This window comes from Somniosus microcephalus, chromosome 14 (assembly GCF_052327205.1).
Source record: "Somniosus microcephalus isolate GS21.2 chromosome 14, FLI_Smic_1.0, whole genome shotgun sequence".
Lineage (NCBI taxonomy): Eukaryota > Metazoa > Chordata > Chondrichthyes > Squaliformes > Somniosidae > Somniosus > Somniosus microcephalus.
The window spans coordinates 6968806-6995843 of record NC_141000.1 but is presented as its reverse complement, the minus strand read 5'-3'; the positions used below and the strand labels follow the sequence as shown (position 1 = coordinate 6995843).

At 43.6% G+C, this 27038-nt stretch overlaps 1 protein-coding gene across 1 annotated transcript in view; it reads right to left on the bottom strand.

Moving 5' to 3' along the window:
* scaf4a (SR-related CTD-associated factor 4a) overlaps positions 1-15372 on the bottom strand; it is a 114082-nt gene extending 98710 nt beyond the window's left edge. Inside the window, exon 1 of the mRNA XM_086006188.1 lies at positions 15089-15372. Within this exon, the coding sequence (XP_085862314.1) occupies positions 15089-15118 (30 nt within the window). The 5' untranslated portion in view covers positions 15119-15372. The remainder of the gene's footprint in view (positions 1-15088) is intronic.
* Positions 15373-27038: the final 11666 nt, after the last annotated feature.

Here is a 27038-nt window from a genome sequence, read left to right as displayed (position 1 = left end):
GATTCTCTGACTATATAAGCGGTGTCTTTAGGCATTTCTCCACTTCACCTGACGAAGGAGCAGCGCTCCGAAAGCTTGTGATTTCAAATAAAGCTGTTGGACTATAACCTGGTGTTGTGTGACTTCTTACATTTGTCCACCCCAGTCCAACTCCGGCATCTCCACACCCTTATTCTGAGACAGTGACCCCTGGTTCTGGGCTCCCCCGCCATCAGGAACATCCTTCCTGCATCTAGTCTGTCTAGTCCTGTTAGAATTTTATAAGTTTCAATGAGATCTCCTCTCATTCTTCTAAACTCTAGCGAATATAAGCCTAATCGACCCAATCTCTCCTCATACGTCATTCCTGTCATCCCAGGCATCAGTCTGGTGAATCTTCGCTGCACTCTCTCCATGGCAAGAACATCCTTCCTCAGATAAGGCAACCAAAACTGCACACAATACTCAAGGTGTGGTCTCACCAAGGCCCTGTACAACTGCAGCAAGACATCCTTGCTCCTGTACCCAAATCCTCTCGCTATGAAGGCCAACATACCATTTGCCTCCTGAACCACCTGCTGCACCTGCATGCTTACTTTCAGCAACTGGTGCACAAGGACACCCAGGTCTCGTTGCACTTCCCCCTTTTCCCAATCTATTGCCGTTCAGATAATAATCTGTCTTCCTGTTTTTGCCACCGAAGTGGATAACCTCGCATTTATCCACATTATACAGGAAACTTTTTAAAAATCCGGCACCGACGGGACAGACGTGGTGCCGGTTCATCAAAAATTCCAGATAACCGAAAGCTATAGTAAAAGATACGGAGAGCGGAGAGCTTCATATAAAGCAATAAACCCTGTTACTTAGCAACAGGTGCAGAACAGTGGCCACAAGTTCCAAGCGTCTCTGTAGCTTAGCAACAGCTGCAGCCACACCCTTGCACAGCAACAGATCGAGGAAGGCAAGTACAATATGAAGTAAAACTTACCTGAACCTACTCCTGAATTTTGCCGGTTAACCGAGATTTCCAGTTATTTAGGTGCCGGTAAATCAAAAGTTTCCTGTACTGCATTTGCCATGCATCTGCCCAATCACCCAACCTGTCCAAATCATACTGGAGTTTCTCTGTATCCTCCTCACAGCACACACGCCCACCCAGCTTTGTATCGTCTGCAAACTTGGAGATATTACATCTAGTTCCCTTGTCTAGATTATATATATATAAGCTGGGGTCCTTGCACCGATCCCTGCCGTACCCCACTAGTCACTGCCTGCCTCTAGGAAAAAGACCCATTTATTCCAACTCTTTGCTTCCTATCTGCCAACCAGTTCTCTCTATACAATGACTGGCTAGATGGTACTAGTAAGTATTATGCTCAATTTTGAGGATGTAACTGGTAGAATAGATAAGGGAGAACCAGTGGATGTGGTGTATTTGGACTTTCAGAAGGCTTTCGATAAGGTCCCGCATAAGAGATTAGCGTGCAAAGATAAAGCACATGGGATTGGGGGTAAGGTAAGTCACTCTCTAAGTCAGGAAAAAGAATAAACCATGAGCCATCAAAATTCAACTAGTATTTTCCCATCATATCCTGGAACTGTATTTTGAACAACCCAAATGTTTGTCAGCCCATTTGACACATTATTCCAAACACATTGTTCTTTGATTAAAGTTCTTCCCGATATGCATTTACTGAACTCCATAGGACTGCACTTAAGCACTTAACACCACACCCTCCCATCTGACATTACAAATCTCAAATGCCCAAGTTCAGTATTTTACAACCGGCTTTGTGCCCAGTTCCATGTTTTACCTTTGGCTCATTAGAATTCTTTCATGTAGATTCTTGCCAAAAGCTTTCTGAAAGTGAAATTAAGTTGTACTGAAAAGGGAATGTTAATATGTCCTCAAAGATGTCAAGGTTTGCCAGGCAGGATTTTCTCCTAAATCCAAGCTGATTTATTCTTATCAAGTTATTATGGCCCAATCTAACCCATAGAATAGGCTGCACCATTTTAACCTTTGGTCGACATGGACAGATTTAATGCCGCTTTCAAAATTAAGTAACTATGCTTGCTTGTCTGCCTCTAGTCCTGTCGAACATCAGTGACTAGGGATTCCACCCTGACAAGAGCCAATGGGCCACAAATGTCCTCTTTGGTCTATTTCAGCACACTTCTCGTCTCAGCAGAATCTGCTGCACTACTTCCATTAAGGAATTCCTAATTCGATGCCAGCACAAATATTGGAAGCATACTAAAAAAAAATGTCAGTGGAACAAAAACTTCCATTGGGCGAGATGTGTCTTATAGGCTCTGTTGTCAAACAAAGTGCTATTATTGGAATAGACTTTGGTAGAAAGCTTTAAAGTAGAGGGAAAAGACATGAAGGATTCACTATCCCAATGCCTGTGGGTAAATGCAATGATGAGATTCTCAATCATTCACACTAGCAAGATCCTAGCTTCAACTAGCCAATCTCAGTAAACTACGGTTGCAGTGTATTGCCACACTTGGCCTCTGATCTCCTCAGACTAATCAAAACACTTGCTGAAGTGCACATTAACGTGTGCTAGGAGAGAAACAGGGCCAAGCTCAGTAAGTTACGCCCTCCTCCAATACCTCAAGATCAATCAGCCTACCAAGCTCACTATTCAGACTCAAACATGAAGAATATTATGACAAAGGAGTGGAGGGCACCAAGCCCCTGGAGAGCCACTACCACTGATGGAACTGCGCCCAGCATGAATCCCTGCCTTCAGGAAAAGAGGGGCAAGATAAGAAAACCTGCAGAAACACATACAAAGATAAAAAATGAAGTTAGAAAGTGCAACTGAAATTGCTTTGATAAAATTATCACCTATCAAGTGCAAATCCATTTTATTTCACATACTGACATGAACATTTTCATCATGTCACGTGTGGACACCAGAGTGTGTAATACAGTTAGAGACCGTTAAAATTGTTTTAACAAAATTTCCACCCATGAACTCCCAGGTTTCTGCCTGTTTCTCACCTTCAAAAAACATAATTTTCCTTCTCTCAATGGATCCCCCCCCAGATGAGCACACCTCACTCTAGGAATGTCATGTACATTGCATGATTAAGTATAAAATGGAACATATGCAATGGCATCATTAGTAATGATGTGCATGCACCCCAGGACTTGGCTTTTAGTGCAAACTTTTGAAAGGGAATCAATTTGGTGACCTGCTGGTTTCCACCCCAGGATATTAAAAGAAATAGGGGAAGAAATTGCAAATGCAGAGTCATATTTTTCCAATGCTCGCTAGATGTAGGAGGTGGTTCTTTTCCCAGAGAACAGTGGACCTCTGGAACAGGCTGCAGTCTCATGCGGTGGATGCTGATTCGCTGAATTCCTTCAAGCGGGAGCTGGACCGGTTTCTGGCTAGGGCGGAGATCACCTCTTGCAGAAGGTAGGTACAGGTAGACTATCCTTTATCCGAAAACCTTGGGACCAGCTGTGTTTCGGTTTTCGGATTTCAGAAGGTTTTCATCTCCGTATCTGACAACAAACACTGTTGCTTAGCAACAGCTTGTAAACACTCGGGCCCTGCCTTGGAAGCCTCTCTGAAGCTGTTGCTAAGCTACAGAGACTCTTTCCACAGCCTGACTGTTTAAAAAAAAGCTAGGGGAAGAAAAAAAACCGAACAAAACGGCTGCTGATTTCTGCCGTTAAAGCGAGGTTTCCGGCTCCCCCTGCTCCGTATCTGAATTCCTTGACTTAGCGGGGGTCTGGGGCTCGACTGCACCGCCAGTTGTGGGAAAGCCGGATATCGGCTGACTCCTACACTAAGCTGGCCCGCAAATCAGGTCGGGGGGGGGGGGGGGGGGAAAGAAAAGACTATTGGACGGGCCGCTGCAGCTATCGGACGGGCCGCTGTATTGTTGGGTTCACTCTCCCGGTACCTCCTACACACTGCCCGGCTCGGCCTGCAATCTCCTACCCAGGAGGGAACTCTGTGACCCTCTGCCCTGCTCACAGGGAAAGGCAGAGCTCCCGGACCACTCCTGTCATGTTTGGCGCCACTCGGGTCATGTTGTGCACACGACTTACGCTCCACGAAAAAACTTTAGGTTTTTAAGAGGTTTTCGGAAGTGCGGATAAAGGATAGCCTGCCTACCTGTACTGCAGGGAATTCAGGGGCAGAGATCTCTCCTGGACTAATTGCGATCGCCTTGATGAGTTGGAGAGAAATTTCCCAGATTCCACCCCCCCCCCCCCCCCCCCCCCCCAAATTGGCCTGGGTTTTCTATCTGATTTTTTGCCTCTCCCAGGAGATCACATGGTTTCGGGTGGGGTGGAGAGTATATATTGTAATACGCAAGTTTGTGTGGGACAGGCTCAATGGACCAGAGGATCTTTACCTGTCCGTCATTGTTCGTGTGTTTGTAGGAATTGTGTCAATGGGTTGCAAAAATCACCATTACTTAAGAAGGGAGGGGGAGAAATCAGGTAACTACAGCCCAGTCAGTTTAACATCAGTTATTGGAAAGTTACTGGAATAGATCACATGGACAAGTATGAGCTGACCATCCTGAGTCAGCGTGGATTGTGAAGGGTCGGTCTTGTCTGACTAATCTTTTTTGAGAAGATCACAAGCATGATGATAGGGGAGTATCTATGGATGTTGTCTACATGGATTTTCCTAAAACACCTGATAAGGTTCAGCACGAGGAATTTTCAAAAATGAAAGCACATGGGAAGAGGTAATCTTGTGACATGGGTTGGTAATTGGTTGGGAGGTAGAGAGAGGGAACATTCTCTGATTGGCAGAATGTGACAAGTGGTGTTCCCCAGGGATCTGCACCAGGGTCTCAGCTTTTCACTATATATTATGACTTGAATGAATCGGGTGGGATATGTGTCGGTGCAGGCTCGATGGGCCGAAATGGCCTCTATCTGCACTGTGGGGTTTCTGTGATTCTGTGAATGGAGTTGTATGTCCAAGTTTGCAGACGACACTAAGTTAGGAGGCACAGTAAGTTGTGTTGATGGGTGCAGAAAGTTACAAAGGACAGACAGATTAAGCAAGTGGGCTAAACTGTCTTGCTCATTGTGGGGAAGCAAGAGGTCATCCACTTTGGATCTGATAAAGACATATTGGAATATTTTCTTAATGGCGAGAGACTAGGAACTGCAGAGGAGCAATGGGATTTGGGTGTTCAGATACTCAAATGACTAAAAGCTAGTGCACGGGTACAAAAATCAACCAGAAAGGCTCATGGAATGTTGGCCTTTATCACAAGAGGGTCAGAATACAACGGGAAGGAAGGGATGCCAATCTGTAAAGAGTAGGTTGGAACGGCATTCTCTCCCTGCAGTGAATCACCTGATCTCAGCACCTGCACACTGCAAGACAGTGAAAATCAGGAACTCAGTACATTGATGCTCATGCCCCAGAACCCCCACATCCCATCTTTGCCAAACCATGTTCAGCTGCTTCAAAGATCTCCCCTTCACCATAAGGTCATGAGTGGGGTTGTTTGCAGATGATTCCAGTGTTCAGCTCAATTCACAACAACAGATAACAATCACATCACAAACACCAATGATCATCTCAAACAACTGAAAGCTAAACCATTTTCCCCGACCATCAACAGCATCACTATTACCTAGTCCCCCAACATCAACATCTTGGGGATAACTATTTACCAGAAGCTTAACTGATTCAGCCATATCATTACCGTAGCTACAAGAGCACCACAGATGCTGGGCACTTTGTGCCAAGTGGCTCACTTCCTAATTCCTCAAAATATCTCCACCAACAAGATTCAAATCAGGAGTGTGACGGATGGGTGTAGTTACAACACACAAGAGCAGAGCAGATCACTTTCTTGGCATCCCCGTCACGGAATTCAATATTTACCCCTCATCATCGGTGCACTGTGGCTGCAGTATGTACAAGCTTCAGAATACATAACTGCCCAAAGCTACTTTGATAGCACCTCCCTCCCTTGCAATCTCTACCATCGAAAAGAGCAGAAATGCACCATTCTGATGTAACACATCTCTGTTCCTTCATTGTTGCTGAGAACCATAAGCAAAAGGACCGCAATGATTCACGGAGAAGGACCGCCATCACCTTCTCAAGGAAACTACGGATGGACAATAAATGCAGTATTGCTAGATCAGCCCCACCCCGACAACAAATTAAAAAAAATACAGCGTCATTAAACTATTTTAAAAAACTTTCACTGGCAATCTGTGTCAATTGTCTTCATCCCTTACCTTTAAAAACTGCAACCCACAATGGCCATGATGCATGTTTACATAGGGTTGCAAAGGGGTGGAAAGTTTCCGGTAAATTTCCAGAAATTTTCCACGGGAAGTTTAGCTTGGGAATTTTGCCCAAAAAAGCACATGCTAGCATAATAGTTTTTTTTGTATTTCTTTTTTTTCCCCCCACAGGTCCTCTCTTAAAATTACTAACAGAGATGGAATCTTAATTAAGGAATTTCTTAATCAATATATGTTTATCTTCTTACTTGACTTGTTTTAATAATTACAAGTTTTGTGTGTGACTGTGAACAAATGTGTCCTGATTGGTTGGATGAGCGATTAGCTCCCTCTATTTGCAATATTTGCATATCTAATTGTGATTGGCCTGCAGGCATCTGTAAGACTGCTATAGTTTTTTTAAGAACCAGGTTAGGGGTCCTGAGGGAAGTCATTTTGTTTTCTGCTGATGTTGTGATGATGCAGTAAGTAAATCAGACTTTATACCAAATAAACCAGTTACTTGTTGAACTCTGTTGTCCTTCAATTTAAAATATACAAAATAATACACTATTGGTGATGTAGCGTCGTGTGTGTACAGGTCATGCTTCCATCACATGGAGCATCAGCAAAAATGTACTCACCCTGTTGCAATCCTGCTGATCGACCGCAGTTCGACACAGAGATGAATGCCCTTTATTTCTGTGCATAGAACAATGCCACGTTTACCGTCGGATGTGTGGAAGCATTTTACCCCAGGCATTAAAGATGGAAAGACTGTAGAAAGCCATATGTTAAGAATGCCACAAAGATGCAGCAGCATTTATCCAAATGCAACAACTTCACTCAAAGCTCACAGCAGTCAGCCCAGAGTTCCTCTGCTTCCATTCAAGAAGATGATGGTTCTCATTCAGCATCAGGCTCCTTATCATCAGCAACTCCTGGCCCACTTGGAAGGTTCTTTGATACAATGGATAACCATAGCCAGAAGAATGCAGATGAGTGCCTTGCTCGAGCTGTACATGCAACAGGCTCACCCCTCATGCTCACAGCCAATGTGTACTGGAAGAGATTTTTCAATGTTATTCGCCCTGCATACTATCCTCCCACCAGACATGCTTTGTCTACTTATTTGCTGGAGGCTGAGTATAACAAAGTCCAAGGAAAGCTCAAAGAAACGATAGCGATGGCAGACTGTGTTGCAGTTATCTCAGATGGGTGGTCAAATGTACGAGGGGAGGGCATCATAAACTACATCGTCTCCACTCCTCTCCCAGTGTTCTTCAAGAGCACAGACACGAAGGACAACAGACACATACATTGCTGATGAGCTGAAAGCGGCCATGAACGATCTTGGATCACAAAAGGTCTCTGCAGTAGTTACTGACAATGCTACGAATATGAAGGCTGCTTGGGCTCAAGTGGAGGAGGCCTACCCTCATATTACGTCTATTGGGTGCGCAGCTCATGGGCTTAACCTGCTCAAGGACATCATGGGTTTGAGAACCATGGAAGCACTGTACAAGAGCGCCAAGCAAGTTTTTAAGTATGTCAGGGGAAAACAGGTAGTTGCAGCAACCTACAACTCCAAGCAAATGACAAAGAACAAGAACACCACACTGAAGCTGCCCAACAACACTAGATGGGGTAGTGTTGTCATAATGTACAACAGCCTTCTGGAGGGTAAGGAGTCGCTGCAAGAAATGGCAATATCCCAGTCTGGGGATATGGAAACCACCATCAAGAAAATACTGCTGGATGATGTGTTTTGGGAGAGAGTGGTTAGCAGCCTTAAACTACTCTCACCAGTAGCATCTGCAATTGCTCAGATTGAAGGAGATGACGCTGTCTTGTCAGATGTTCTCAGGCTTTTTACTGATTTAAAAGAACAAATCAGCATTGCCCTACCCACATCCCTGCTGCTCAAAGCAGAGGAGAAGGCAATTGTTCAATTCATACAGACGCGTCAAGAATTTTGTGTCAAGCCGATTCATGCTGCAGCATACATGCTGGACCCAAAGCATGTTGGGAGACCAATACTTTCTGGAGAACAGATCAACAGCGCTTACAGTGTGATTTCTACCCCCTCACACCATCTCAATCTGGATGTGGGCAAAGTTCTGGGAAGTCTGGCAAAGTTCTCTACCAAGCAAGGTCTTTGGAATGGGGATGGGATATGGGAATCATGTAAGCATATCAGTGCACATACCTGGTGGAAGGGACTTTGTGCATCTGAGGCCCTGTCACCTATTGCATCGGTGATACTCCAAATCCCACCTTCATCAGCGGCCTCTGAACGAAACTGGTCACTTTTTGGGAATACGCATACAAAGGTGCGCAACAGGCTGACTAACAAGGAGAGTGGAGAAACTGGTGGCTATCCAGGCGAACCTACAACTTATTGAGCCAGATACAGAAGTGTCCACCACACAGCTAGACACTGACACAGAGGAGGAAATGGACACGTCAGAGCCAGAGTCAGAGAATCAGGAGGAGCAATGAGGAGTAGAAGACTCATGAGTAGAAGACTCAAAGGGACAAAATAAGGACAAATTACAGGCTAAATAAGCTGACGCTCTTTTTATTTTATTTTAGATGGGTCTTTTTTGTGGGGGTTCAATAAAGTTCAAAATTATAACCTAAATAAAGTTTTGAAAGCCTGTTTTTATTTGTATGGAACAGCATGTCTATTTTGACGACAAAGATAATATAAGGGTCAGAGACAAAAACCATAAGTGTGCAAAAAAACTCAAAATTCCCATAAATTCCCATGGAATGTTTCCTTTTAAAAATTCCCAGAATTTTGCAACCCTATGTTTACACATACAAAAGTCATAAATTTACAGCGCAGAAGGAAGTAATTTGGTCCATCATGCATACACTGGTGCTCTGACTATTCTAATTCCATTCCCCTGCCCTTTCTTATCCTTTTAAATTCTTCCCGTCTCTGCCTCAATGGACATTTGCAGTGAAGCAGTCCATGTTTCAATAATGTTCTGAGAAATAAGTCTAACATCCTGCTTTGTTCTTCCAGCAATAATCCTAAATCTATGCTCACGTGTTATAGATTCACTAGTCAGGAGAAACAATCTTCCACTAGTTACCATCTCAATTTTTTTTTACAAACCTCCATTAGATCATCTTAACCTCTTTCATTGAAAAAGCCTCAATTTTTCAAGCATTTCTTCACAACCAATATCTAATTCCTGGAATAATTGTATAGAACTTTCACTGTACCCTTTTCATAGCTCCAATATTATTCCAATAATGGGCAGTTCTCCAATGGTGTCCAAATCAGTATCGCGTATAAAATTCAGCTAACAGTCACAAATTTTAAAATGTGGTCATCGTATTTCAAAACACCACAAAACTCAATTTAATTCTGTCAAATAGTGCAATCATCTAGGTCCTTAATGTCTAATTCATTTGCAATTAAGACAGTCAGTCATTCATACTTTTATCTAAACACTCCCTTCAAACCTTAATTTCTTTACATAATCTTCAATGTTAAATTACTGATTGCATGCAAGTCCCAGTGGTATACAACTGTGAGGAATTAATATACAACTGGGATTTGCATACATCCGAGTAGATATATAGTCTTTCTGCCTTTTCCTCCCTTACCACCACCGTTTCTCATATCTACTTGATCACTACCACTGGCACCAGGTGATGGGTTATATACATAGATAGAATCATAGAATGGTTACAGCGCAGGAGGCGGCGATTCGGCCCATCGAGCCCGTGCCGGCTCTCTGCAAGAGCACTTCAGCTAGTCTCACTCCCTCACCCTTTCCCAAAACCCTGTCATTTTTTTTGCCTTCAGGTACTTATCCAATTCCGGTTTGAAAGCCACATTTGAATCTGCTTCCACCACCCTTTCAGGCCTAACCACTCGCTGCGTAAAAAGTTTTTCCTCATGTCGCCTTTGGTTCTTCTGCCAATGTCCTTAAATCTGTGTCCTCTGGTTCGCAACCCTTCCGCCAATGGGAACAGTTGCTTTCTTTCTACTGTCTAGACCCCTCATGATTTTGAGCACCTCGATCAAATCTCCTCTAAGGAGAACAACCCCAGCTTCTCCGGTCTATTCACGTAACTGAAGTCCCTCATCCCTGGAACCATTCTTGTAAATCTTTTCTGCACCCTCTAAGGCCTTCACATCCTTCCTAAAGTGCAGTGCCCAGAATTGGACACAATACTCCAGTTGAAGCAAAACCAGTGTTTTATAAAGGCGCATCATAACTTCCTTGCTTTTGTATTCTGTGCCTCTAGTTATGAAGCCCAGGATCCCATATGCTTTTTTAACCGCTTTCTCAACCTGCCCTGCCACCTTCAACAATTTGTGCATATACTCCCGGGGGTGTCACTGTTCATGCACCCCCTTTCAGAATTGCACCCTTTAGTTTATATTGCCTCTCCTCATTCTTCCTACCAAAATGCATCACTTCGCACTTTTCTGCATTAAAATTTCATCTGCCACATGTCCGCCTATTCCACCGGCCTGTCTATCATCCTCACAATACTTCCAAGTTTTGTGTCATCTGCAAATTCCAACCCCTGGGGAACACCACTGTGCACCTTCCTCCAATCCGATAAACAACCGTTCACTACCGCTATGTTTCCTGTCACTTAGCCAATTTCATATCTATACTACCACTGTCCCTTTTATCCCATGGGCTTCAACTTTGCTGGCAAGCCTATTATGTGGCACTTTTATCAAACGCCTTTTGGAAGTCCATGTTCACCACGTCAACTGCATTGCCCTCATCAACCCTCTGTTACCTCTTCAAAAAAACTCAAGTTAAACACGATTTGCCTTTAACAAATCCGTGCTGGCTTTCCTTAATTAATCCACACTTGGCCAAGTGACTGTTAATTTTGTCACGGATTAACGTTTCATTGGTAGACAGAGCATTCATGAAACCACTCAATAAAAGGTACAGTGAAACTACAGCCCTAGTAAGGAACAAAGAAACAAGAGAGATAACAAAATAGTAAATCCCACTTGTTTACAATTCTCTCTCTAATCTTTTTCTGGGAAGTCTGAATCCCCTAACAGCAGACCCAAGTGTAAGGCCTCCGCGCAACTGCAAGCCAAACTGCGTCAATCTGAAATCCCAGCAGTTCCTGCACATGAACAGTAGAAAACGGATGGCACATGCTGAATAGAAAGTCCCCTCTCCCGTCCCCAATCGCTAAATCAGGAATTTCCTTGAAGCCACAGCATGGATATAGGTGAAAAACATCTGTGGTGCTGCAGTGTTGAAACTCCAAACTAAGACTGATGAGAGGAGATCTACCACGAACAAGAGCAAAACAGTGTTAAAACAGAGAAAAACTCATGGAGTTTCTCCCTTTAAAGTAATGTCAGGAGGCAGTTGTTGGCACCTTGGATAGAGCTATAAGACACTGAATTGAAAAAAGGATTCATTATGACAGTCATATCAGCACTACTTTAAAGCAACAGTACAAGCCTGTGTCAAAAAGCTTTAAGAACAAAGCTGCTCAAAATGTTTGAGAAAGTTGAGTGTAGATCACACCTTCAGTGAATACCAGCAATGGGATCTCATTGAATACCCTCAAAATGGCAGTCCGATGATGCTCCAGTGGCTTGCCATCCTTTCAACTGACATGGAATGACTTCAAGGCACAATACACCATAGAACCATTTTCACAATTACGAATGAGGAAGGCCATTCGGCCCATCTTAGTTTTTCTATAGAGGGACCTGAACACCCCACCACTTTAACATTAAACAATTAACTATTTCCATGGTGTTTGCCTCCACAACTCCATCTTGAAGGTTAGTCCACGAACACTTTTTTTCTGATCAGATCTAAACTTCCCTTTTACTATTTTGTACATCAGTCCCCTAATTTAATTTGAAGTAAAATTTCACGTTAACCTTTTCTATACCCTTATTCTTAATATACCTTTATAAAAAGATTCTCTCTCTGATGCTTCATTTCAAACTCATCCAGTCTTTCCTCATAACCCAGGCCACTCACACCAGATTATCACCCGCTCCCGAGTGTCCCTCAAGGATCAATCCTTCACCCCATCCTATTTCTCATGTGTATGCTGCCCCTCAACGACATCATCCGAAAGCACAGCGTCAGTATTCGCATGATGACATCCAGCTCTACCTCGCCACCACCTCTCTCGACCCCTCTGCTGTCTCTAAATTGTCACACGGCTCGTTCGAGATCCCGTACTGGATGAACAGAAAATTCCTCCAACTAAATATTGGGAAAGCCGAAGCCATAGTCTTCGGTCCCCACCACAAACTCCATTCCCTAGCCACCGACTCAATCACTCTCCTTGGCAACTGTCAGAGGCTGAACCAGACTGTTCGCAACCTAAGACCACCTATTTGCACCTCCGTAACATCGCCCGACTTCGCCCCTGCCTCAGTTCATCTGCTGCTGAAACCCATGCCTTTCTTACCTCTAGACTTTACTATTCCAACGTACTCCTGGTTGCCCCCCATTTTCTATCCTCCGTAAACTTGAGGTCGTCCAAAACTCTGCTGCCTGTGTCCTAACTCTCACACAGTCCCATTCACTCATCACCCCCTGTGCTCGCTGACCTACATTGGCTCCCAGTTAAGCTCATCCTTGTTTTCAAATCCCTCCATGGCCTCGCCCCTCCCTATCTCTTATCTTCTCCAGCCCTACAATCCAAGATATCGGCTCTCCTTCAATTCTGGCCTCTTTTTAAATCGCTCCACCATTGCTGGCTGTCCCTTCAGTTGCTAAGGCCCTAAAGTGCTGAAATTCCCTCCCTAAACCTCTCCGCCCCTCTTTCTTCCTTTAAGATGCTCTTTAAAATCTACCTCTTTGATCAAGCTTTTGGTCATGTGGCTTGGTGATAACACTCCGTGAAGCACCTTGGGACGTTTTGCTACATTAAAGGCGCTATATAAATACAAGCAGTTGTTATCAGCCTAGTAGCTCTTATTTGCACTGCCTCTAGCACTTGAACATCTCATTTCTTAGTGATCAGGACTGGAATGCAATATCAAGGTGCAGTCTGACTGGAGCACAATCAAATTTGATTATAACCTCCTCTGACATAGTTTACTGTTTTGGCTAGTTAGTTCAACATCCAATTGGCTTTGTTGATTGCTGCTCTGCATTGGTTGGACATGTTTAATGTCAAGTCTACCAAGACTCCTAGGTCTCTCTCTGCTTCTTCCTTAGCTTCAACACCATTCATTAAGTATGTGTGTTGTCTATTTTCCCTTCCCTTATGCAGCACTTTACACTTTTCTGCATTAAATTTCATCTACTATTGTTCTGCTTAATTTGCAGCAAGATACATCTGATGAAGCAGTTCTAGCAATAATCACAGCACACTTAATCCAAACATAGCAAATTAAAAACTTAATTTTGAGCAGCAAAAAAGGAAATGTATATTTAGACGATTCGGTAATCTTAAAAGTCTTAGTTTTCTATCTATACAATTTGGAGTGTTCCTTTCATACCCACTATATTCAAATTTATGTTTTGGAGTGGGAGTGAATATCAAGTATGAAATAGGTAATACTGATAAGTTTACCTAGTAGAACTTTTTCTATTGATTTAAAAAAAAAAATCAGTCCTCCCAATGCATTTCAACTCAGCTTAGTGCAAGTACTGATTTAATATGCATTAGTCCATCCATGTTATTGTACCAGCTTACTACCAAACCTATACACTGATCACTAATACAAATAATTGTAAGCCACCCATACCACCTTACTGTTAAAATAATTTCAATTAGGGAAAAATGATCTGGCAGAAGCACTTTTGAATATCCAGCCTTTCCCCCTCAATAATAGTGCTGCTCAGATCATTTAAGCGCAGACTTATTGCCAACTTAAAAATAATGCTTTGATGTTGTTCCCTATTTTAAACTATAAATTTCAATATATTTCGTCTCTTCCTCAATTGTCAAAACTGTTTTTTTCCAGTAAAATAAATGTAAAAATTACACGGTAAAGTTCTGATTTTTTAATGAAAAGGTTCTTGCATTCCGACTAAATACTATTGATTAATGACAATGCGAGATCAGAAATGTGTTACTGGACATAATGCAGTAATTCAGCATTCAAACAACGACGCGTTTGAAGCCTTACTGACTAACAAAAAGGTATAAATGGTAGAAGACCAAACCAACTGAATAAAAACACTGCTGGTTTTACTATTTATTAAAAAAGCGCTATTTAAAAAAATGCGACTAAGGGCCGATGAAGTGATTTGACGCGACGCTCCCGCGGGCAAACGGCAGGCTCGGAATCCAGCGTCCTGCGAGCACACACACGGAGCCGGGGCATTGTCCTCGCTCCTAGGCCTGACAATTACTCAACTTGGCCCCAGGATTTCGCCACCAAAAAAAACCAGGACATCACAAAAGAATCCCCCCCTCTCCCCGCGGGCAGTCGGCTCGTCTGCAATCCCGCATTGCAAACCTCACCCCTTGCCCCGTAACCCGGTCCCAGCCCGAGTCCCCCCCTACACACACCACCCCCCAGGGGCCGGGCTGGAGTGAGACACAGGAGCGCCAAGCGAATATCGCGACCGCCGCAGACCAGGCCCAGGCCCGCCATAGCGCGCCGCGCTCATCCAGCCGCCTCCATCTTCTGATTTTTTAAACACATATCGGGGCTGCACAGCCTCCTCGGCAGCGGCGGGTTCTCCAGGCCTAGTGCGGGTCTGGTGTGGGCTGTTGGCGAGACCGGCTCGGGCGGTCGCCGACTGACATTTTTCGCCCCCGATTCCATTACAGACCTTGCAGCTGGAAGAGGAGGAAAGAGAAGGCGGGGGGGGGGGGGGGGGGTGTGGAGGAAAAAAGGCCAGCTGAGCCGCTTCTGCTCTCACTCACCTCGTCGTTAAAGGCGTTGACGGCTTCCATGGTGTCCGGGTGTCGCCGTGCTCTGCTCTCTCTCGCTCTCTCTCTCCCTCTCCCTCGGAGGGGGGTCGGCTGCGCTGTTTTTTTTTTGAGGGGCTGAGGCTGAGGCCGGTCCCTCTCGCTCGCTCGCTGGGCTCCCGCTCGCCGCTCACCTCCACTCCACGCGCGCCTCAATCAACATGGCGGCGGCTGTACAACACCGCCGCACAGGCTTGTGGGAGGACGTCCGGGGCAAGCGCGCGCCCGGCCAAAAAAAAACGTGCGCGTGGCCGGCAACCGTGCCCGCCGGGCGCAGAGAGAGAGAGCGAGCACGCCCAGTCCAGTTCAGTCCTGCACTGCACAACCTGCCATTGGCATTCTGTGTCAAACAGAATATATGCACTTTGTTGTCACAATAACTCCAAATTGCCTTCCAAACTTTAAAAAAAAGAATGCCTCCGACAGTTAACTTCCTGATTTCATAGAAACATAGAAGATAGGAGCAGGAGTAGGCCATTCGGCCCTTCGAGCCTGCTCCGCCATTCAATGTGATCATGGCTGATCATCCAAATTCAGTACCTTGCCCCTGCCTTTTCCCCATATCCCTTGATCCCTTTAGCCTCAAGAAATATATCCAACTCTTTCTTGAATATATTTAACAAACTAGCCTCCACTGCCCTCTGTGGCAGCGAATTCCACAGGTTCACCACTCTCTGGGTGAAGAAATTCCTCCTCATTTCAGTCCTAAATGGCTTACCCCTTATCCTTAGACTATGACCCCTGGTTCTGGACTCCCCGGCCATCAGAAACATCCTTCCTGCATCTAGTCTATCCAGACCTGACAGAATTTTATAGGTTTCGATGAGATCCCCTCTCAATCTTCTAACTGACTGTCTTTCTGAAATTAAAAAAAAATGCTGGAAATACCTGATACCTGGGATGGCAGGAATGACGTATGAGGAGAGATTGGGTCGATTAGGCTTATATTCACTAGAGTTTAGAAGAATGAGAGGGGATCTCATTGAAACTAAAATGATGGGGAGAAGGCAGGGACAGGGTACTGAATTCAGATGATCAGCCATGATCTCATTAAATGGCGGAGCAGGCTCGAGGGGCCAAAAGACCTACTCCTGCTCCTATCTTCTATGTTTCTATGTAATACTCAGCAGGTCAGGCATCTGGTACGAGAGAAACAGAGTTTCAAGGCTGGGGACTGAATATTCAGGGGTCTTTGCCATTTCGTAAGGGCAGGCAGAAAGGAAAAGGAGGTGGTGTAGCTCTGTTAATAAGGGATGAGATCAGTGCGGTAATGAGGAAATTATATTGCTTAGAAGTTTGGGTGGAGATAAGAAATAATAAGGGTAAGAAGTCACTGGTGGGAGCGGTCTGCAGGCCCCCAAACAGTAGCCACACTGTAGGACAGAGTATAAATCAAGAAATAATAGAAGCTTGTAAGAAAGGTACAGCTATAATCATGGGAGATTTTAATCTTCATATCGATTGGACAAAGCAAATTGGCAAAGGTAGACTTGAGGAAGAGTTCTTAGAGTATATAAGGGATGGTTTCTTGGAACAATACATTGTGGAAACAACCAGACCATTTTAGATCTGGTAATGTGTAATGAGGCTGGATTAATTAATGATCTTAAAGTGAAGGATCCTCTTGGGAAGAGTGATCATAGCATGGTAGAATTTCAAATTCAGATTGAGGGTGAGAAAGCTAGGTCACAAACCAGTGTCCTGAACTTAAATAAAGGTAATTACAAAGGTATGAAGGCAGATTTGATTAAAGTGGACTGGAAAAATATATTACAGGGTAAGACTGTAGAAAAGCAGTGGCAAACATTTAAGGAGATATTTCATAACTCTCAGCAAAGATATATTCCAAAGAGAAAGAAAGACTCTAAGAGAAGGATGAACCAGTCATGGCTAACTAAGGAAGTAATGGTATTAAATTGAAAACAAAAGCATACAATGTTGCAAAGAATAGTGGAAGGCCAGAGGATTGGGAAATTTTTAAAAACCAGCAAAGGACAACTAAAAAAATGTCCTAAGCCAGCAAGAAATATAAAAACAGACAGTAAGATCTTCTACAGGTACATAAAAAGGAAGAGAGTAGCTAAATTAAACGTTGGTCCCCTAAAGGAAGAGTCTGGGGAATTAATAATGGGAAACAGGGAAATGGCAGAGACTTTGAACAAATATTTTGTATCGGTGGAAGACACTAAAAGCACCCCAATAATGGATAATCAAGGGGCTATTGGGGGGGGGGGGGTAAACTTAAACCAATCACTATCACTAGAGAGAAAGTACTAGACAAACTAATGGGACTAAAGGTGGACAAGTCCCCTGGACCCGATGGCCTGCATCCTAGAGTCTTAAAAGAGGTGGCTGCAGAGATAGTGGATGCATTGGTTGTAATCTACCAAAATTCCCTGGATTCTGGAGAGGTCCCAGCAGACTGGAAAACTGCAAATGTAACGTCCCTATTTAAGAAAGGAAGGAGACAGAAACCAGGCAACTATCGACCAGTTAGCCTAACATCTGTCATTGGGAAAATGCTGGAGTCCATCATTAAGGAAGTGATAGCAGGACATTTAGAAAATCATAATATAGTCAAGCAGAGTCAGCATGGTTTTATGAAAGGGAAATCATGTTGACAAATTTGCTGGAGTTCTATGAGGATGTAACGAGCAGGGTGGATAAAGGGGAAGCAGTAGATGTCGTGTATTTGGATTTCCAGAAAGCATTCGATAAGGTGCCACATAAAAGGTTAATTCACAAGATAAGAGCTCACGAGGTTGGGGGTAATATATTAGCGTGGATAGAGGATTGGCTAACTAACAGAAAACAGACAGTCGGGATAAATGGGTCATTTTCAGCTCAGGTTGGCAAACTGTAACTAGTGGGGTGCTGCAGGGATCAGTGCTGGGGCCTCAACTATTTACAATCTATATTAATGACTTGGATGAAGGGACCGAGTGTAATGTAGCCAAATTTGCTGACGATACAAAGATAGGTGGGAAAGCAAATTGTGTGGAGGTCATAGAAAACATAGAAACATGGAAGATAGGAGCAGGAGTAGGCCATTTGGTCCCTCGAGCCTGCTCTGCCATTCAATGAGATCATGGCTGATCATCCAAATTCAGTACCCCGTTCCTGCCTACTCTCCATATCCCTTGATCCCTTTAGCCTTAAGAAATATATCCAACTCCTTCTTGAATATATTTAATGTATTGGCCTCTACTGCCTTCTGTGGTAGAGAATTCCACAGGTTCACCACTCTCTGGGTGAAGACATTCCTCCTCATCTCTGTACTAAATGGCTTACCCCTTATCCCTAGACTATGACCCCTGGTTCTGGACTCCCCGACCATCAGGAACATCCTTCCTGCATCTAGTCTGTCTAGTCCTGTTAGAATTTTATAAGTTTCAATGAGATCCCCTCTCATTCTTCTAAACTCCAGCGAGTATAAGCCCAATCGACCCAATCTCTCCTCATACGTCATTCCTGCCATCCCAGGTATCAGCCTGGTGAATCTTCGTTGCACTCCCTCCATGGCAAGAACATCCTTCCTCAGATAAAACTGCACACAATACTCAAGATGTGGTCTCACCAAGGCCCTGTACAGCTGCAGCAAGACATCCTTGTTCCTGTACTCAAACCCTCTCGCTATGAAGGCCAACATACCATTTGCCTTCTTAACCGCCTGCTGCATCTGCATGCTTACCTTCAGCGACTGGTGCACAAGGACACCCAGGTCTCGTTGCACTTCCCCTTCTCCCAATCTATTGCCATTCAGATAATAATCTGCCTTCCTGTTTTTGACACCAAAGTGAATAACCTCGCATTTATCCACGTTATATTGCATCTGCTCTGCTTCTGCCCAATCACCCAACCTGTCCAAATCATACTGGAGTTTCTCGGCATCCTCCTCACAGCACACATGCCCACCCAGCTTTGTGTCGTCTGCAAACTTGGAGATATTACATCTAGTTCCCTCATCTAGATCATTAATATATATTGTGAATAGCTGGGGTCCAAGGACTGATCCCTGTGGTACCCCACTAGTCACTGCCTGCCACTCGGAAAAAGACCCGTTTATTCCAACTCTTTGCTTTCTGTCTGCCAACCAGTTCTCTATCCAAGTCAATACCCCCAATCCCATGTGCCTTAACTTTACACGCTAATCTCTTAAGCGGGACCTTATCGAAAGCCTTTTGAAATTCCAAATACACCACATCCACTGGTTCTCCCTTATCTATTTTACCAGTTACATCCTCAAAAAATTCCAGTAGATTAGTCAAGCACGATTTACCTTTTGTAAATCCATGTTGACTTTGTCCGATCCTGTCACTGTTTTCCAAGTGCTCTGCTATTACATCTTTTATAATGGGCTCTAGCATTTTCCCCACTACCGATGTCAGGCTTACCGGTCTGTAATTCCCCGTTTACTCTCTACCACCTTTTTTGAATCTCCAAAGAATCTCCAAAAGGATATAGATAGGCTAAGTGAGTGGGCAGGAATCTGGCAGATGGAGTATAATGTGGGAAAATGTGAGTTTATCCACTTTGGTAGGAAAAATAAAAAAGCAAATTATTTTTTAAATGGGGAGAGATTACAAAATGCTGAGGTACAGAGGGATCTAGGGGTCCTTGTACATGAATCACAAAAAGTTAGCCTGCGGGTACAGCAAGTAATTAGGAAGGTAAATGTTGGCCTTTATTGCAAAGGGGGAAAGAGTATAAAAGTAGGGAAGTCCTGTTACAACTATACAGGGTGTTGGTGAGACCACACCTGAAGTACTGCGTACAGTTTTGGTCTCCTTATTTAAGGAACAATATACTTGCATTGGAGGCAGTTCAGAGAAGGGTCACGAGGTTGATTCCGGAGATGAAAGGGTTGACTTATGAAGAAAGGTTGAGCAGGTTGGGCCTATACTCATTGGAGTTTAGAAGAATGAGAGGGGATCTTATTGAAACATCTAAGATTCTGAAGGGGCTTGACAGGGTAGATGCAGAGAGGATGTTTCCCCTCGTGGGGGAATCTAGAACTAGGGGGCATAATTTCAGAATAAGGGGGCACCCATTTAAAACGGAAATGAGGAGGAATTTCTTCTCTCAGAGGGTCGTGAATCTTTGGAATTCTCTTCCCCAGAGAGCTGTGGAGGCTGGGTCATTGAATATAGTTAAGGTGGAGATAGACAGATTTTTGAATGGTAAGGGAGTCAAGGGTTATGGGGAGCGGGCAGGGAAGTGGAGTTGAGGCCAAGATCAGATCAGCCATGATCTTATTGAATGGTGGAGCAGGCTCGAGGGGCCGAATGGCCTACTCCTGCTCCTACGTCTTATGTTCTTACGAGTTAACGTTTCGGGTCGATGACCCTTCATCAGAACTGGTTTTCTGTCCCATTTTACTAAAATATAGCTGATTTTTTTCAATAGGGATTACAAGTTTTTCCAAAATATTTATTAATAAATGTTTTTCTTTTATATTTAGAGATCATTAAAATCATTTTTTTTAAAACAGATTTCTACTGATAAATTCCTGGATTTTATTTGGACTGGTGGATCAGTGAGAACCGATTTCACCTTGAACTTGAGGGAGGAAAAATTCCGATTGTTTTCTTACCAAAAAATCAGGTTGGCACATCACACTTGGAGCCACAACAATAAAAATAGGTTCTTCGAATCTCCATTTAATAAAAAAAAGACTTAGGGGCTAGGTGAGAGCCTGGTGAGTCCCATAAAGGTGGTGCCCGTGAACTGTGTAAATAATTGTGAGTTGTCAGTTAGCTTAACTGTACCTATGTTTAAAGTCCATTGCTAGTTTATTTAGTTTTAGCGATGTTGAAATTTTTTTTAAAAACTGGATTCTACTGATTTTCTCCTAATTTACCCTAGCTTCTGGGTCCAGTTTTTCCCCCACTGATTTCCTTCTCCCCCCCCATCCCCCCCAAAAAAGTAAAACTTGAAAAGAACCCAGGTTTTTAAATTGGAATAGAAACTGACTTTAACCGTCCTTATTTATATTTAAAATACATTACACATGAACAGGTAAGTTCCAAAAAAAAAAGCCAAAAGTTGCAAACGTATCTGTGGAGGGAACAAATAAGTTGACATTTTAAGTGTACAGCTCACCCTTCATCAGTTCTGGTGAAAGGGTGTATATAGCTGAAATATCAACTTATCTATTCTTTCCATGTAAGTTCCATTGCTAGCTGGTTTTCACACTAGCAGCACTTGCCCAAACACAGTGCCAATTGGAGTTGAAAACTGGTTTCCATTCCTCAAAATTAGTACCTCAGAACTTGAATCTGCGGTTCAAAACTGTATGAGCCCTTAGCTTACGCTTCGTATTAGTCACGACTTTGTTTTCTTTAATCCATTTGAATGAGAAATCTGAAATGTGTTTATTGTTTCACACTTTACATTCAAATAATTCACTTAACCCTTAGACTATGTACTATCACAGAACAATAGAATCATAGAAACATAGGCCCAGGTTTTACGTTGAGAACAAGTGAGGCTAACAGTGCTCACTGTTGTTATGGAGTAAATCAGGTAGAAACTTCCAGAGTACACACATGTGCAGTTAAACGCAGAAATCTGGAAGTTGCGGTGCGAGTTACTCTGCTCCTCCAGTAGCTCGTCGATAGACTTGGCATTGAAATCAATGTAAGGGCGTGAAGTTGCATACTTTCCCACTAGTTACCCATTAAACATGCCAGAAAATGCTAGGGCTGGTGCACTCAGGTGTAAGTGAATTTTTAACAGCGTGATCAGTCATAATTACTGCCAAACAACCTCTCTGCCCCAAAAAGTGTGGAGTCTTGTTCCTTCAAAATTTAATTCGCGTTGGAGATTTAAAAAGAAAATTAAAATAATTATTTTTACTTTTTCTGTCTGTCTCTTTATCTCTCTCTCTTCATCCCAGCTTTCTTTCCCAATCTTTATTTTGCTTTCTGTACATAATTTAAATCTAATTTATAATCCCTGGTTTATAATTCCTGGTTTAGACTCTGTGGGTTCGATTTTCCAAGCCCCGAGGAGGCGGGTTTGGAGGCGGGAGTGGTGGGAAAATTGCAGAATCGGGGGGCAGGAACATATCCCGCCCCCAACCCGCCTCCATGCCCGTTTCCCAGGAAGCGGGTACCCGACCTGTGCTGGGAGTCGCCTCCCCGAGGCGGGAAGGCGATTAGTGCCAATTAACTGCCTGTTAACAGGTAGTTAACAGGCACTTTTTTTCCTAATCCCTATTTTTAGCCCTGATGTGTGGGCTGTCCGACGGCTCCGAACCACGCCAAGTTAGTGAGGTGGGCCTTCAGTCTGCAGGAGTTGGAGGGTTCGAGATGTCCGTTGTGCAGGTGCATGTGTGCAGAGGTAAGTGTAAAGTGTTTTAATAAGTTTTACTTACCTTTACTTTCTCCTGCAGGCTTCCTTCCTTCAGTTCTCGGGAGTCCCTCAGGTCACCGGCACAGAAAGCAGAATGGCCGCTGAACTGCCAAAAGCTGCAGCCTCTGCTTTCTGGTCTGGCAATAGATTGGGAGAAGGGGAAGTGCAACAAGATCTGAGTGTCCTTGTGCACCAGTCGCTGACGGTAAGCATGCAGGTGCAGCAGACAGTTAAGAAGGCAAATGGTATGTTGGCCTTCGTAGCGAGAGGATTCAAGTACAGGAACAAGGATGTCTTGCTGCAGTTGTACAGGGCCTTGGTGAGACCACACCTTGAGTATTGTGTGCAGTTTTGGTCGCCTTATCTGAGGAAGGATGTTCTTGCCATGGAGGGAGTGCAGCGAAGATTCACCAAACTGATGCCTGGGATGGCAGGAATGACGTTTGAGGAGAGATTGGGTCGATTGAGCTTATAGTCGCTGGAGTTTAGAAGAATGAGAGGGGCTCTCATTGAAACTTATAAAATTCTAACAGGACTAGACAGACTAGATGCAGGAAGGATGTTCCTGATGGCGGGGGAGTCCAGAACCAGGGGTCACAGTCTAAGGATAAGGGGTAAGCCATTTAGGACAGAGATGAGGAGGAATTTCATCACCCAGAGAGTGGTGAACCTGTGGAATTCTCTACCACAGAAGGCAGTTGAGGCCAATTCATTAAATATATTCAAGAAGGAGTTAGATATATTTCTTAAGGCTAAAGGGATCAAGGGATATGGGGAGAAGGCAGGGACAGGGTACTGAGTTTGGATGATCAGCCATGACCTCATTGAATGGCGGTGCAGGCTCGAGGGGCCGAATGGCCTACTCCTGCTCCTATCTTCTATGTTTCTATGTTTCTATGAGAGCTCTCTAACTGAGTCTGAGTAGAAGAACTCAAGTTAGAAGACAGATTGTCAGTGTTTGACAGCTTCACAGAGCTGTCAAACGCTGATTTTTCATCTGTCAAAAGCTCTTGACAGATGAAATGTCTATCGCTGACGTCACCAGTAACCAGGTGTCCCTTAATTGGCCTGCTGAGCCTGCTGGGTGGGCTTAACAAGGTCAATCAGGGGAAAATAGCGTGGGTTGGCCACAAGTCAATGGAGGTGGGACTACAACCCAAAAAGTGGGAGTCCCGCCTCCAAAAGCTCCCCATTGACAAAATTGAGCCCTGTGTGTCTCAGTGAGGATTCTTCAATCTGATTGGTTGAAGAGTCACGCTGTTGCTTGTCCTGATCACAGATCCCCTGTAGAGGGCACCGCGCTGGATCAGACGCCCGATGACAGCAAGTCTCCACTCAAAAGCCCGTAAAAATTCTGTGGGCAGCAGTCAGCGTAGTGAACGGCAAGTGCCATTCCTTTGCCACTGACTGTAAAATCCAGGCCATAAAAATCTGCAGCACAGTGAAGGGCAGCTCTCTAAAAGCGCTATCCACTTAGTTCCCAGCCTTTTCCCACACCCTTTTACATTTTTCTTTTAAAATATTCACTTCACTTTTAAACATTATTATGAACTCCACTTCGACAGCTGTTTCTGGTAAAGCATTTCATGTTCTAACAACCTCCCATATAAAGAAGTTTCTCTTAACCTTTACCTTTATTATTTTGGTGATGATCTTAAATTTACACCCTCTGGTTACTTACTCAGTGATCAGTGGAAATGGTAAATTCATATTTACCTTCTCAAAATCCTTCATAATTTTGAACACCTCTATCAGCTCTCAATCTTTTCTGTTTTAGTGAAAAGAGGCACGATTTCTCTAGTCTTTCCTAATAACTAAAGCCTCCCATCCAGTATTATCTTAGTAAATCTCTTCTGCACCATCTCCTTCCTAAAGTAAGGTGCCCATAACTGGTCACAATATTATAACTGCAACCTAATCAATAATTTGTACAGGTTTGGAATTTCCTCTTTGCTTTTGTACTCCTTGCCCCTATTTATAAAACCTAGGATACTTTATGCATTTTTTAATGGTTTTATCAATTTATCTCCCACGTTTAAAGATTTGTGCATCTGAACCCCTAATTCTCTCTGCTGTGTAATGATATGCAGTAACATGTCATTCTAGAATGGTACACTAGGTTTAGCTGTATGTTTTAGTAGTGGGCTACATCTATATGGGTTGTCTTGTTTAACACGAGGCATTGGTCGAAAGAGTCAACATGGCTACTGTATACAAGTCAACATGGCTGAATAAATGACTAGCACAAGCTAGCTGTTCATGATAAAAACGTCTATTTATTTATGAACATAACGTGGTACAAGGAGTGGTAATATCTGCTGAATATTGCGAAACGCGACATGGAGAATTTGAAGCCACCGGAGGGTTTGAAACTCACGGGGAATGTCGACTGCAATTGGCGGACTTTCAAACAACAATTCGAACTCTACATTGCCGCCATCGGGTTCGGTACGAAGCCAGATGCAAGGAAAATAGCGTTGCTGCTCACGGTTGCAGGCCCGCAGGTGATAGAGGTATTTAATACGTTTGTATTTGATCAAGAGGAGGACAGAGAAAAAATGGACGATGTGCTAAAGAAGTTTGATACACATTGTTCTCCCAAAAAGAACGAGACCTATGAGAGGTACGTGTTCCGTTCACGGACACAGCAGCAAAATGAGACTTTTGTTAGCTTTGTGACTGATCTGAAACTGAAAGCACAGACATGTAATTTCTCTGAACTGAAATCAGCCATGATTCGTGACCAGATTGTGTTTGGTATTCATGATAAAAAGGTCAGGGAACGTCTGTTGAGAGAAACCGAACTAACATAGGAGGATGCTGTGAAAATATGCCATGCCAGTGAGCTAGCTCAGCAGCACGCAAAGACTTTCAGTGAAATTAATAATGGTGCGACTGTAGTGAGTGACAGTGCAGCTGTCGGTGCTGTGTCCTGCAAGGGGAAGAAACGTGGGCAGAACAGGAATGCAAAGCAATCGGAGGATGGAACTTTCAATTGTAAATGCTGTGGTTACCAGCACCAGTCAAGACAATGCCCAGCATTTGGGAAAATGTGCACAAAATGTAATGGAAAGAATCATTTTGCCAAACAATGCTTTTCAAAAGTAAAAACAAAGAAAGAACATAAAGTTAATGCAGTAAAAGAGGACACTGATTTAAGTGAGACATTTTTTGTAGGAATGGTGTCATGTGACAATATAGAAAAGGATACAGAAAATGTGCAGCCCTCAGGAATGGACAATGCTGAACATAAGGTTAATGCAGTAAAAGAGGACACTGCAGGTAAATGGAGCATTAGTTACATTGAAACTAGACACTGGGGCAAAAGCAAACTTAATCAGTATGAGTGACGTTAAAAATATGAAAGAAAAGCCCAAAATACAGAAAAAGTCAGTACTACTGAAGAACTATAATGGACAGAAAATAGATAGCTTAGGTGTATGCAGACTTAAAGTGACAGTCAAAGACAAAGTGCATCATCTCATGTTTTCTGTTGTGGCTGAAGGACTTGATTCACTACTAGGTGACAAAGCTTGTGAGGACTTAGAACTGGTCAAGAGAGTCTACCGTATAAACTGTGCCATAAGCAGACCAGATGACTCAGTGGATTCTGTAATGAGTAATTTCCAGGATGTGTTCAAAAGATTTGGAGTTCTACCATTCACTTACAAGATCCAGCTAAAGGAGGATGCTCAGCCAGTGGTACATGCTCCACGGAGAGTTCCAGCACCCCTGCGTGACCGGCTCAAGAAAGAACAGGACAGAATGACCACACTACGAGTCATCAGGAAAGTCGAAGAGCCAACAGACTGGGTTAACTCCATGCTATGTGTAAAGAAAAAGAACAATGATCTAAGAGTATGCATGGATCCAAAGGACTTAAATGCAAACATAAAACGTGAACACTACCAGATTCCCAAGCGAGAAGAAATCACCAGTGAAATGTCAGGTGCCAGATACTTCACAAAGCGCGATGCCTCACAAGGATTTTGGCAACTAAAACTGGATGAAGAAAGCACCAAATACTGTACCTTCAACACACCATTTGGCAGGTATTGTTTCCTCAGAATGCCTTTCGGGATAATATCTGCATCTGAAATCTTTCATAGAGCAATGGAACACATAATTGAAGGTCTGGAAGGAGTTCGGGTCTATGTTGATGACATCATCATCTGGGGCTCCACATTGAAAGAACACAATGAGAGACTGACTAAAGTGCTACAGAGCATACGCCGGAATGGACTGAAGCTCAACAAAGCCAAGTGTCAGTTTGGCGTCCAGGAAGTCACTTTCCTAGGAGATAATCTATCTGGTAAAGGAATAGAGCCAGATATGGAAAAAGTAAACGCCATACTCAACATGCCCCGACCCACTGACAAAAAAGGAGTGCTACGCATCATGGGGATGATAAACTTCATTGGAAAGTTCATTCCTAACTTGTCAACCAAGACAGCCTGTCTGCGAGACCTGCTACATAAAACAAATGAGTTTGCATGGACAGAAAGACATGAACAAGAGTGGATGAACCTCAAAACAGTGCTGACAACCA